Genomic DNA, 13822 nt, shown 5'->3' on the forward strand with positions numbered 1-13822 from the left:
ATTTGATCACAGCCATCTTTGGTGAAGTATAGGAGTGTCTCGTTGTATAGGCCAATAGGGTTGGGAAGTTGGAGTACCTCTCATCTAGAGGAGTAAGGAAACTAGCCCTGACATGGTGCAAAGGATGTCTTGGAATACATTGCTCTGCATCCCTGTGGTTACTGTTTGGAAGGGTATATATGGACATACATTCATGACTGCCACCACTTTCCCTTCTTGGGCAATCCATCTGAGCACTTTTCTATTCACCCAGGATGGGGCCTCCTAATCCTTCTCAACATGGAAGTCCATGTAGCTACTCCTAAATGACTGCAGTTGGCATGTGAGGAACAACTTATTTGCCATTTGGCCTCTAGTGCTAAAGTTCTGTCCACAAAATACAATATCGGATCTCATTCTCTTTAGTAATAGAGGCATTACTGTGATATTTCTGTCGTGATTTATTTACCTTTGCCTTGATATGAGTTAATAATTTATGTTTAATTTTTAAAGTGAGACAGTTGATGCCATATAAATCCTGTTTCCCCCCTAAATTTGGAAAGATCATTTTTTGGTGGATGGGGTGGCCTGTAGCAGGAATGGCTGGATGGGAACAAAATATGCTGTCTGGAAAATACTCCTCAGAAAAGTTTTTAATTCAGATGAGCTTTTATTTGGGCAGGGAGCACTAGATAGGGAGGATTGCTCAGGGGGAGTATTTGTTATTGGTATTGTTCTAGTTCTGGGTAGTTAATGGGGATTCATTATATCATGAAAACAGGAAAAAAGGTTTTCAGATCATCATAGCAAAAGTTAATTTTTATAATTCTTAAAACTTTCAAAATTTGCCTGGAGGTGGTTCTCTAAAATGCTAAGACATTATTTATATATTTAAATGTGATTACAATAAGAATTAATTATTGGCTCCAAAACATTGTCTTGGAAATGTTGCCACCCACCCCCTGAATATGTTGAATTTGTGGTATGAATCTCTATTTTACAGTGTGCTTTGTTTCTAAATAGCAGTTATTCTAGAGAGCTCTTCTTAAAATCACTTAGGGACACAAGCTATACTTTATTTTTTATAGGAAAGAACAAAAGATGCTGTCAACTTTTGTCTAATATTATTTCTCTAATTTGTCTATTTGTGTATTTGTCTAATACTATTGTTTTAGCTTTTAAATGACTAAATTTTTAGTCAGCAGTCTGGGTGGCCACGGGCACTCCATTTCCACTGATGTGCACACTAGCTTTTATTTTTTTCATAGTGCTAGCTTAAGGAGGTCTCTCTCTTTTCTTTGGTCAGGTAAACCTCTCCAGTTGACTCTGCAGGCCTGTGATGTCAAAGGAAAAGAAGAGAAGTCAGGACCTGAAAACCTCCTTGTTGAACCGTGGACGCGGGATGGTGAGTGGTGGATCTCTCCATCTTTAGAGAATGAAAAAGTCTGTAGTGTGCTCACTAGACAGTGTGAAATCGCACACCGGTCTTTGAAATTTTCAGGATATGCAGTCATCACTTCAGGTGGGCAGTAGTCCACGAACCAGTTCCTTACTAGTGTTGTAATATGTTAGGTGCCAATCACCTGTAACAACTTGAAAGTTCTTCAGAGCCTTCAGTTTTGAAAAGCAAGGACTCTTCCTCTTGGGATATAAAGTTACCATTTTTAAGTTCAAATTGTCTTTCTATTAAATAATGTCATCAGTAGTAAGAAACTCAGTGGATCAGTAGCACTGTGCAGCTGAAAACATAATTTAAGAAGAAAGATATTTCTCAATATAGCTGATGTAGTATTTGAAGTGTGTGGAAGGAAGCCTCCTTCCCTAGTATCAACTTGATAATCACTCATGTACTCTTCAGTGTTGCTGTAGGTTCTATTCCTTATCTTGGGGAGTGTTTTTGAGTCTCATCCTCATTCATCTTGGCCATCCAGTTAGTCTCCTGCATATGTCCCCTTCTTACTCACTATACTGGTTTGAATATTGCTAGTTCAGTAAAGGAAATGGAATGTTCCAGAAGTTATCAAACATCGAAAGGAATGGGCCTTACTGCTTTGAATGTTCCAGAAGTTATCAAACATCGAAAGGAATGGGCCTTACTCCTCTTGGCTTTCCTCACAGCAGTACAGACTTCATGTATTCTCAGTGGTCGCCTTTTCTGTCCTGTTTCCTGTATTCTTTCTTAGTACCAGTGAAGTAAAGACCTCTGGCAAAACACGATTATCCCATTTGTACCTCCTCTCCTTGGTGGTCTTCTTAAGCAATCAATTCTTGCACTGGACAGTTTTCCTATAGTCTTTCCTGAGCAGCTCAGCCTCTGTAGAGACATTTTCTTCACAGCATCCATTTCCTGCCAAACTAAAGGCCACCAAAGGCCGCTCAGTCATCAGCATACGAAGTGGGGTTGGGAGGAGTTGATGGTTACTCTTCGCCCTTTTCCTTTCCCTGCACCCAGGAAAGGCAAGACCACTCTCTGAGGAATTGGGATTTTTGTCTCTGGAGCATGTAAGGCAGAATATTCCGGAAACCAATATATGGAGTTTTTTATACTGTTATCATTATCCACTGGAAATCTCTTCTGTTTTATTTATTTATTTATTTATTTTTTACTTTTTTAATCATTTGAAATCATGGCTCCATCTATTCTTTTTTTTTAAGAGATTTTATTTTCTTAAAGCAGTTTTAGCTTTATAACAAAATTGGAGGAAGGTACAGAGATTTCCAGTATACTATCTGTCCTCACACATGCATAGTCTCCCCCATTATCCACATCACTCACCAGAACGATACAGTTTTTACCAAGGCTGAACCTCCATTGACACATCATAATCACCTGAAGTCCATAGGGTGCACTCCTGGTGGTGTACATTCTGTGGGTTTAAACAAATTTATAATGATGTATATCCATCATTATAATATCAAACACAGTATTTTCACATTTTTAAAAATCAGTATATAGATTTTTAACACTATTCTCATTTTGAAAGGACCACAAGTTTTTCTGCAGCTGTTAGAAGCATTTGCCAGCTCTATGTATGGTATGATTGGAATACTTTGTTATTCTCCCTGTCTTATCCACTCACCTCTCCTCCCTGGGATGGATAGATTTTGTAAACTAGTAATAGTTTGTGGATTTGTTATTTTCGTTGTGTATGTGGGATGTAAATGGGTATGGGAGGAGGTTCAGTTTCTCTTGGCCACTCCTTCCACAACCATCAATGTCTGTGTCTTGTAACTCAGAATAGGTTTTGGTCTCTCGTGCTCTACTACAAAAAATGAGCCCATGAAGATAGGTGGGACAGGGAAAAGGCCTCACAGCCAGAGCTGTTGGGTCTTCAGGAATGACTTTTTTCTTCCCATTACAAGAGGAAAAGCTCTTTTCACTGGTACACTTCAAGTTCCCCAATGGTGGGGAAGTATCAGTTCTAGACAAGTGCCACTTGCTGCACAGAGTGCCAGAGAATGCGAATGTTGATATTCCAAAGGGCTAACCTTCCTGTGATGGCAGCCACTGATCTGGTTTTTAAAATAAATACAGGGTGCTCCCAGTAGAACAGAAGGGTAATGAACTCAGGGTAATGAAATGAGAAGCATGAAATAGCTTTTAGTCTTTTAATCTTGCTAAGGCAGAATGGGTGAGAGCAACTATGATCCCAGGAAGAATGGTTGATTGGTGCTTACTTGAGCGAATATGTGAGTTATATCATTTACAGAGAAATCATTGAAAGAGAAAGGTAGCCTTGGGTCTAGCAGCAGACATTTTTGTGAATTATTAAAAGATAATTAATAAAAACAAAAAGGTCTCATAAAAATGACATATGTGAGACTGTGTGTTTCATACAAATATAAAGTAAACATATATCAAACCTTTTATTATCTCACTAATTACCGAAGAACCAGTAAGATAGTACAAACAGTTCAAAGGAGAATTTATAAAATGCACATAGACCAGTAAAAATGATGACACGAATCTACAAATAGATACAAAATTGGTCAGTACTTATAAGGGCAATCAGCAGTGTTTCCACAGAACACAATTTTTATTTTTGTGCATAAAAATTATTTGCATTACTGTCATTAGTCTACAATTTATAGAATTGTAAATAGCACAGAGACAATGAAAGGTGCCGATAACTTAAAGAATGTGCTACACAGAACACTCAGCAATCTTTTTTCCATTTGAAAGTCTTTCACAATCTTCGATGACAGAATGTTCTAGAAACTGTCTGATCCCTCTCTCAGCCTCTAAGCCTGCTTGCTTTTGTCAGCCTAGTTGAACATCAGTCATGGTTTTAGGAATGGCTCAGAAAGATGATTGATTATCCAGTGTTTTGTCTCTTCGAATTAAAGGCACAATCTTTATAAACATTTTTGTTTTTGTATTGTTACTTCAGAGCAGTGCCTCCTGTATGGTTGAGATGATACGATCTTAATTCTTAGGCTTATAACAAATAAGTCAGTCTTCCTAACTTTGGTTTTTACTTTTTTGTAGGTTTTCTTACAGAGACTGGAAAAACCAGAGCAAGTACTATTTTTAGTACAGGAACTGAATCTGCCTTCCAAGTTACACAAATCAGAATTATGGTAATTTTTATTCTACCTTCTTTTAGCAATATTACTTCTGTTTTTAAATATAGAATTACATTTCAGAGGTCCATGTCATTGGTTTTTCATTGAACCTTTAATGATTATTCTGTGTCAGTCCTGTAGCAGAGGGACACAAGGGTGAATAGATTGTTAAGTCTATGATTGGTGTAAATATAAGGATTGAGAAAGGTAAGAAATCATTTCTTGGGAAGCCGGTTTCTTACTTTTCCAGGACTTAATGTATTTGAAAGATTGTTTCATTGGTTTGATTTTGCTTTAAGCTGTTTGAATTTAACTATATTATTTGGAAACCAAATAGCTACAGAATTTTGCCCCTTTGATGTACTTTATCTAGATCTCTGTTTCCAGGTTCGACGTGGTGGCATTGGTGCCCAGTGTGGACTGGTATTTGCCTATAACTCATCTTCTGATAAATTTCATGCAGAAGAACACTTCAAAAGGTTTGAAAAATATGACAAATGGAAGCTTCAGGAATTCAGGCAATTTGTAAAAAGCAGGTAAAGAACAGAATAAAAACTTTTGTAGTTAGTAAAATTGTATACAGTCTCTTATTGGTAAAATATGCTTTCTTGTCTAACCTATCCTCAGTGGCCGTGAGCATTCATTGTTACTAAGAGCATATGTGAAGATGTGTATTTTTATTTGTACATAGACTCTTACTTGGTCCTTTCTGTGAGCATACATACACCTCTTCAAGATAGCTGAGTAATAGAACGTGCCTGACTTGTGGGCAGCCTGAGGTCTTCGGTCTTTCTTAGCCTCTGAGAAATTTACTCATATCCCAGCCTCCCTCCTCCTAGTCATACTTTTATTGAAAATATTTATTAAGCACCAACTATGTGCTAGGCCTGATGCTAGGCACTGAAGATACTGTAATGAGCAAATTGGCACAATCCCTGTTCTTTGGAGCTTTCTGATTAGCTCAGAAGACAGAAGCTAAAACTGGTAGTGTCACAGTTTTATGAACACTAGGTGGGTGTCCTGGGAGCACATGGCCAAGCACCTGACCTGATCAGGGAAGGCTTCCTGGAAGAGATGTTGTTTATAGTGAGAACTAAAGATGAATTAGAGTTGATTAGCCACTTGAAGAAGTAGAAGGAGAATGTCTTAAGCAAAGAGAAGAGTAGACTTGTGAACTCAGAGGTGAAGTATGGTATCTTCAAGGACTGACAGGTTCCATATTGCTGAGGTATACTACGAGGTGGAGAGTGGTGAGAGATGAAACTAGAGAGTTAGGAAGAGGGCAGGTTATTAAAGCTCTTTTTGTCTCTCCTTCAGAGTTTAGACTTTATATTTAAAGCGATGGCAGGGGTCCGGACAGGGAGTGGGGTGGAGTTCTAAGAAGGAGGAGAACAGATGTGTGTTTTAGAAACACTGGTTCATGCTATGTTTAGCATGGACTGGAGTAGAGCAAGCATGGAGGCAGGTGAAACAGAGGAAGCTGTCACTGTCAGCAAGGAGGGCAGGGGTGTATTCTCAGCTAGAGCAGCAATAGCAGCGATGGAGAGATGTAAACCGATTTAAGAGACAACCTGAAGGTAGGAGTGACAGGGCCTGGGAGTGAGTGAATATACAACAGGATAGGGAAGAAAGCTTAGGTGTCAAAGTGTCCTGGAGTTTTGGCCTAGGCAGGTAGGAACATTGGTAGCGCCTTACTCTGAGTTAGAAAATACCTCAGGAAAAACAGGTTTGAAGGAAAGATGGTGAGCTCAGTTTTGGTGCTGTCGAATTTGATGTTCTAGGAGGACTTTGAAATATATGATAACTAGTTGGATAAGAGATGTTTGTGCTGAAAGTATATGAGCTGGGAGGAGAAGAGAACTTGGGTCAATGTGCTGAGAGGCACCAGATTTAAGGGGCAACAGAGAGAAGGAGGCTGAGAAAAACAGCTGGAAAGGCAATAAGAAAGCCAAGAATCTGTCATCATGATGCCAAGTTTAAAGAAGTAGGAAGTGAGCAGTTGTGTCGAATGTTACCCAGGAAGCAATAAGATAAAGTCTAGGAGTGGACTTGTTGGATTTAGCTGCAGAAGTTGGTAGCCACTTGGGCAGTGTTGTCCCCTTCTTACTAATATTAAGTTAGAGTTCATGGAGCTGAACCATAGACTTGCTGTTTTGCTACTGTATTTCCCAGGCGGTGGGATGCTAGATTTAACAAAAGCCTTTGTCATCCAGCACTGGACTACTAAACTTTAATGTACCAGAGAATCACCAAGAATTGTGTTAAAATTAGGATTCTGATTCAGTAGTTCTAGGTGGGGACTAAGGCTTTCCTTTCTAACAAGCTCCCAGGTGACTCTGCTGCTCCCCATCCATGTACCACACTTTGAATATCAAGGATCTGAAATAACTCCCTCTCTCTGTTGGACTATCTTTGGTGGCATCCCTGACAAGTGGTCATTCTGCCTCTCTAGAATACTATTAATGATGGAGAAGTCACTGCACTTCAGTAATTAGAACATGTTCAGTTGAAATCTACATTCATAATTTTGACTCAGTGCTTTTAATTCCAGCCCTCTAAATTCAAATGAACAAATCTCACTTGCTGCTAAGATGTACCTCCCATCGTAGATATGTGCCTTTTTAAAAGATGCTTTTGTTTTTTAATAACTAGAGATTATACTTATTTTTAAGCGGCTATGTCACGCTCTTGGATATATTAAAATAGTTCTTTTTCCCTTAACCTGCTTTCAAACAAGACCTTATACATCTTATGCAGGATAGGTTTTTTTGTTATTGTTTTTTAACCTAAATGCAGTGCTATTTTCTACTCCCTTGCTGACTTTACCTTCTGGTTTTAGCCTGAACTACTCTGAAATCTTGATTTGGTTGTTGTACATATTATCAGTCCCTCTCTAGTTTGGAAATCAAAATGTTAATGTCCATGTGCCTATCTTCTTGCCTTTTTTTTTCTGTCCCTATGGTCAGACATTGGTCAGTCTGCATGCTTTAGGATCAGCCATTTGGTTGTTGTGCTATATAAGAAGACTTATACTTAGCTTTCTTTCTCCACCTTACCTGTTATGTGGTGCAGTGAATGAGGTTGCTTCTCTCTGCTTTCTGACACCCTGCCAGCTCTCTATAGCTCAAAGATTTCCTTGATGACTCCCAAAGCGTGAATTAAAAAATCCTCAAACGCACAATATTGATGAAACTCATCAATATGGTTTTGGGCTAAGACAGATTGATTTTAGGTGAATTATATCATGAAATGTGTATGCTCAGAAAAACTGATGTTAAGGACATTTTTTTCCTCTGTGTTACAGAACCTACTCTCAGTCCTTTGTTTTTTTCCTCTTCTTGCCTTGAATCCCTGGGTTTGCTTTTCTTTTATATACATAATAGTCACATGATGCTAGCTTGTTAGTTTTATCACAGACTAATGTAAAGTTTGAGGAATGTTACTTGAAAAAAACTGCATTTTTCTTAGTTATTTAGTTCCTGAAAAGGGAGTGCCATTCACATACCTAGTTTTTAAAAAGAAGTGGCACACCATTATGCCTGTTAAGCCTTGTGGCCGAAATGCTTTCTGGAAGGACTTCTTAAGGAATAGGAAAAAATACTGAGGCTTATGAGGGCTGGTTTTCTTATTGGTTTATTTTGTTTTGTTTCGAGTTCCAGGATCTGAAAACTCCCCAGTTTTTACCCGTCAGTTGTTATAGGTGGCCCAGACCTCAGGGTGGTCATATATACATTAGCCAAGGAAAGAAACCTGAACCTGCCTCTCCTTTGGATCTTTCCAGAAACACATACCAGCTGGTGCATTGTACTTTACTCCTGAGTAGCTCATCTAAGACACCTTAACTCCATTCATTCCCACTTATCTAGGGAAGCAGACTTTCTCTTTAGTTTCCAGATTATATTTGGGACTAATAATAGTTCCCATTTCACAGATGAGGAGGCTGAGAAATGGGGAGGAAATTACTACCAACCACCTCATGTGTTCAAAAAGGCACCAAGTACCCCATCCAGTCTTTGATTATTAATTGATGGGCCATCTAAGTTAAATGCTGCTTAAATGGTACCTTAGTCATTAGACCCTTGAAAAGATGTTTGTGATTAATCTTGTATTTACAGGATTAGCTGCTCATCTGATGACCTTGGAGAGGATGATCCTATTGGCTGGTTTGAGCTGGAAGAAGAGTGGGATGAAGCAGATGTCAAGTTGCAGCAGTGTAGAATTGCCAAAGTAAGCATTACTGAGTTGTGACCTTCACATATTTGCCCACACCTCTCATTTAATTCTGTGTTTATTGAGTGGTTATTGTGTACCAGCCCTGTGCCAGCACTAGAACCCTGGAGGTGAATCAGACATGATTGTGACCCTCAAGGAGTTTATAGTCTAATGGGAGACGTGGTTGTAAAAGATACTGTGATATAGGCTGTGATAAAGGGATGTAGCTGGCCCAGAGGAAGAATATCTAACAGCCTGGAGTTCACTGGGGAAGGCTTCCCAGGAAAGATTGTGTGAAGCCAAGTGTTTAAAGTTGATTAAGCCATCATCTTTAGCCAGGCTAAGATATGTAGAAAAGGGCATCTCAGGCTGAGAGAACGTCAGGTACACAGGCTTAAGTGCAAGAGAGGTGTGTTTCCATAGCTATGAAAGAAACAGTGATTATCTGGCTACTTAATTTTTTTAACTTCTAGTGTAAATCTTATTTAGAAGCTTAAATAGAGAAATAAGAAATGTCTTTGGGGTTTATACACTGTAGATTCTTAGTAAATATTTGTGCAGGTGGGTAGTGGATTCTGAAAGGCTCTCAACAAAGGCTCTTTCGCTGTAGGAAGCAGATAGTTTGCACAGAAGTTGGGCTTTGAAAATGGCTTTAACTTTGAGCAGACAAGGCTGTGTCTTGGGTTACCAGCACATGTGTTGCATGTATCAATCAGAGGCATTGAGAAAACAGGCATTCATTGACTGTTTTCACCATGTGTCTGACTTCTGTTTCAAAATGACTGTGCCATAGAGCAAACATCTCTTCATCCTGTCTTATCCTGTTTTTGCCTTGAGGAGGGAATAATGCTATTTCTTTTATTGTGATCTTTCCCCAAAACTGACTTTATTCAGCATTTGTATTGTCCTTTTCTGTTTGTTGTAGATGCTGGACTTATATTTTGTGTCCCTAGCATTAGGCATACTGGTACCTAATAAATTATTATAGTCGTAGGAGGACCTTCCCAGGTAGGCCTTTATCAACATCCAGGACTTCTGAGTCCTTCTCCTTAAATCTCTCTCATTCTAGTATTTGATGGTGAAGTTCCTCTGCACTCGTCAGGAGTCGGCAGAGCGCTTGGGAGTACAAGGCTTGAGCATCAGTGGATACCTCCGGCCTGCAAGAGCAGAAGCAGAACAGAGCATCATCTGTGCTCACTGCAGAAAGGATGTGGAGGAGAGTGTCTGTGGGGCCACATTGCTCCTCAGGACCCTTCAGTTCATCCAGCAGCTCGCCCATGACCTGGTAGTGTTTCTTTAGTTGTTAGGTCTTGCTCCTCTGGGAAAATAAATGTTCAGAGGAGTGAATACCAACCAGTAAAACCTGGCCCTGCTGAAGCCATACAGTATGAACGAATATAAAAGGCATTATATGCTACTGTGGTGACACTGGAAGGCCAAGGGGAGTGAGATGTTGGGCACTAAGAGCATCATTCAGTGAAAGACTAAGTGGCATATGGCCGTCATTGTGAGGTGTTCTGGAATAGACCTACAGACATTTAAAGATCCCCAGCTGTAGTTGCCAGTGGTAGACTAGGGAGTTGAAGAAAGTTTATGAGATTTATATCTTCTTTAAGTCTAGGAGAATTATTCCTGAACTATAGGTGAATTCTATTTGTTTACTAAAAATACCAAAATAATGTCAGGATTTGCAACATTTGTATTTTTTGATACAGAGTTCTACAGTCACTAATAAAAAGCACAGTGACAACTCACTCAAAGGAAGATTCCTGAGCCATCACCATAGAGAACATGGCTTACCTCAGGAATCCAGTGGAGGCCTCTTGTGTGGTGTACAACAGTGTCTTGACCTTCATTATGCTTCAGGGCACATTCAGAGGCTGGTGACTGAACTTATATATGGCTTGTTTGGTCTTTGTTATTCAAACACTTATATCACAGCAGAAAACAGCAAATGAAAGGGAGATGCTCAGGAATAGCAGCAGCAGGTATAGCAGAGTTAGTCTTTCAGCCTACATATAGGGAAGGGTCAAAACAGTAGAGTCCTAGACAGTAACCATCAAGTAAAGACTCATATTCCAGGTGTGGTGTTAGGAAGTCAGGGAGCTTTCGTGTGTGTGTGTGTGTGTGTGTGTGTGTGTGTGTGTGTACACATTTACATATGTACATATATACACCACACACATACTCATATATTTTAGAAAGTTTCACACCAAAAATAGTTGTTCACAGACTTTTAGTAGTTAAGAGTAAGCATCAGTCATTTGGGAATTTTACCCATGTAGAGCTACCTCATCCTTTAATAATGAGAAGTAAATGAGCCATTATATTTCTCTCAATGCATTTTTTAATTTTATTTTTTCTGGTCTTTATAATTTTTTAGGTGCAGCAGAAGGAAAGTTGCTTAAAGTATAAATCTTTTCTGGACTTTGCGGGTCTTGATTTGCAGATCTTCTGGAATTTTTACAGTAAATTAAAGCAAAAGTAGGTCAGAATTTGCTATAAGGTGATAATCATATTAACACAATTCAAGACATTGAGTATTGCTATTCTAAATAGATAATTTTTTTCTTCTAAAAATTTTTTTTAAATTTCTCACTGGTTTATATTGTTCTGATTTGAAAGATTTGGTTATTATGGAAATAATACTTAGAAATGAAAAGAAATAAAATAACATTTTATAGAAATTTGTCATTTGTTTAGATGGATGATTCTGCTCTCTCTTAGCACTAGGCCAGGTCTTAGTTGGGTGTTGTGAGGTGGTCTGCCGACCTTGGCTTTCCTCATGCTTGGGAATGGTGGGCAGTGGCATTTCATGCTGCTCTAGGTTGCTGGAATGTCATGGAATAGATTTTCTGAATGTGCAGTTTCTTATTTTCTACAAACCACTGTATTTGGGCAGTATTTTCACAAACATTTTCCTATTTGATTATCATTAGGACCTTGTGGGATGAGCAGGTCAAGTACTATAATAGTATCCACATTTTCAAATAAAGAAACAGGATCAGAAGTATGTTTCCTTGCCTCACAGAGGTCAGAGTCAGATGGGTCTGTGTTTGCAGACTCTACCTAGTACAGTGTTCTTTCTATTCTACCTTCCTTCCTCTCATTTGGCATTCTTTTACTGAGCCTGATGCCTAGAGGAGAGTCCTTTGTAGACAGCTGTTTGGCTTTGGAGGGTAAAAGCAACTTGCCTTTTTGCTTTCTGATGTTCTTTGTTTTTCTGTAGCCCAAGAGAAGAATGCATCTGTGCCCAAACTCTGCTTCTGCAGCTCCTCCAGAGCTGCTTCTCAGTGCTGCAGGGAGATGGATCAGCCGCCTCTGAGGATGAAAAGGTTCCAAGCAAGAGCCTTAGAGGGGCAGAGGATGCCAAGGAGCTGTACACTCATTTATGTGATGGTAACAATTGTTTTTTTTTTTTTTTTTCAATGTGACCTTGCACTGGCAGCCTGCATGGACTTTTGCTGTGGAGAACAAGGGGTCCCATGAACATATAAGCCTAGGAAAGAGATTGCTTCTTTGGAAAAGGAGTGTTTCCTTTGATCCTCTTTTGAATCATTGTTTTGAGTTCAGGATTTATTCCCTCATTCACAACTCTTCAGTCTTTAGCTAAGACACAGGGATGAGGTTAGTAGATTCAGGGGGAGAAATTGTAATGCTAATTGAGAATAAAAGACATTAGTTAATGCAGATATATACATAGTAAATGAATAGATGGAATATATTAAAGCCGATTCCATTGTTTATTTTTATCAGTGGTGGATAGGGTGGATGGAGACTCTGTGCCCATGGAAATATTAAAACAAGAGGTCAGGAATACCCTTCTCAATGGAGCTGCCATCTTTTTTCCTAATCGACAGACCCGGCGGAACCATCTCTTCACCATGATGGTAATTATTTACGTTAAAAGTACGGATTCTATTTCTGAGGTCTATTGGGATAATATTTATTAGTCTGTTTTCTCTGAACATCTTGTCAGTTTTAATTTTCCAAATGTAACAGTGGGCCTAGCCAGTGCTGTAGAACCAGGAAAAGGAATTTTCAAAATAATGATTGAAAAGAATAAAACAAATAATAATTATTTTAAAATGATAACAGCTATAGATTATTTTTATTGCCTATTTAGACAAGCAACTAATATAATTAGTAATAAGAGTTTGATGAAGAAAACTAGATATAGCATTTTAAAAAGACATTTTTACACACAACAGTTAATTAACAAATATAATAAAAGTGCTCTGTGAGATGCATAAAAGTCTATAGAAATGAAGGAGTGGACAAAAGAAGCATAAAATGTGGTTTCCCATACCAAAGAACTGCAGTCCAATTGGGAATGCCTGACACATGGAAAAACTGACCCCATATGCAATAGGCACTTAGAGCAGAATCATACAGAGGTTAAATGTTTGAGGACAGTTTCAGAGAGGAGGAAGGATCTTTGATTGTATTTTAGCTGTCCGCAAAATTTGCATATCAGTTTGAGGGACTGGTTTGCACATTTTGAATTATATAACCTTTGACGTCATCTCTGACCTGACCTACTGGACTATGGGCAGCGTTTAGTTCTGCTTGTGTGCCAAAAGCATTTATCAGGCAGCTAAGCAAATGACTTTTTTGCTGGTATGTGTCTCACTCAAAAAAATATAGTATATGTGACCTCTTGAATGACATCGCTATTTATTAGTAGAACAGCCTACTCACTTTCCCTTTGCTCATTTCTTCTGACAGCAGCGGTAAGGGTTATATTTCTCCCTTATTCTGCTTAATTAGATAGTGTTGCTGTCATTTGTGACCATATCTTATCTCTCCTACCCTTTTGTGCCAGGCAGGGCCGGGGGTCTTAAATCTCCCTCAGTGCCTCCTTGCATAGCAGCAGGTGTTCAATGCATTTATTGAATTAAGAAAAAAAAAGTGCCCCTAATGTAGCCCAGTAGCCTCATCAGGAGGTGTGATTCCTATAACTGTCACCATAGGTTGTTCTGTCTTATATAGAGAAAGCTTGGATCCTGTTTAAAAACAAAGCTCACAAGAAATGTACTTTGACCCTGACTTTTCCTCTTGCAAT

The 13822-nt window shown here is 38.9% G+C and overlaps 1 protein-coding gene across 3 annotated transcripts in view; it reads left to right on the plus strand.

Annotated features, from left to right (window-relative positions):
- ZZEF1 (zinc finger ZZ-type and EF-hand domain containing 1) overlaps nt 1-13822 on the plus strand; it is a 98829-nt gene that overhangs the window by 25980 nt on the left and 59027 nt on the right. For all 3 annotated transcript variants that reach the window (XM_016138810.2, XM_016138808.2, XM_016138809.2), the window contains exons 9-16: nt 1286-1384; nt 4469-4560; nt 4933-5081; nt 8661-8772; nt 9827-10042; nt 11141-11241; nt 11987-12156; nt 12514-12647. In XM_016138810.2, coding sequence (XP_015994296.2) covers nt 1286-1384; nt 4469-4560; nt 4933-5081; nt 8661-8772; nt 9827-10042; nt 11141-11241; nt 11987-12156; nt 12514-12647 — 1073 coding nt within the window. The remainder of the gene's footprint in view (nt 1-1285; nt 1385-4468; nt 4561-4932; nt 5082-8660; nt 8773-9826; nt 10043-11140; nt 11242-11986; nt 12157-12513; nt 12648-13822) is intronic.

The sequence above is a fragment of the Rousettus aegyptiacus genome, unplaced genomic scaffold, assembly GCF_014176215.1.
Source record: "Rousettus aegyptiacus isolate mRouAeg1 unplaced genomic scaffold, mRouAeg1.p scaffold_m13_p_6, whole genome shotgun sequence".
NCBI lineage: Eukaryota > Metazoa > Chordata > Mammalia > Chiroptera > Pteropodidae > Rousettus > Rousettus aegyptiacus.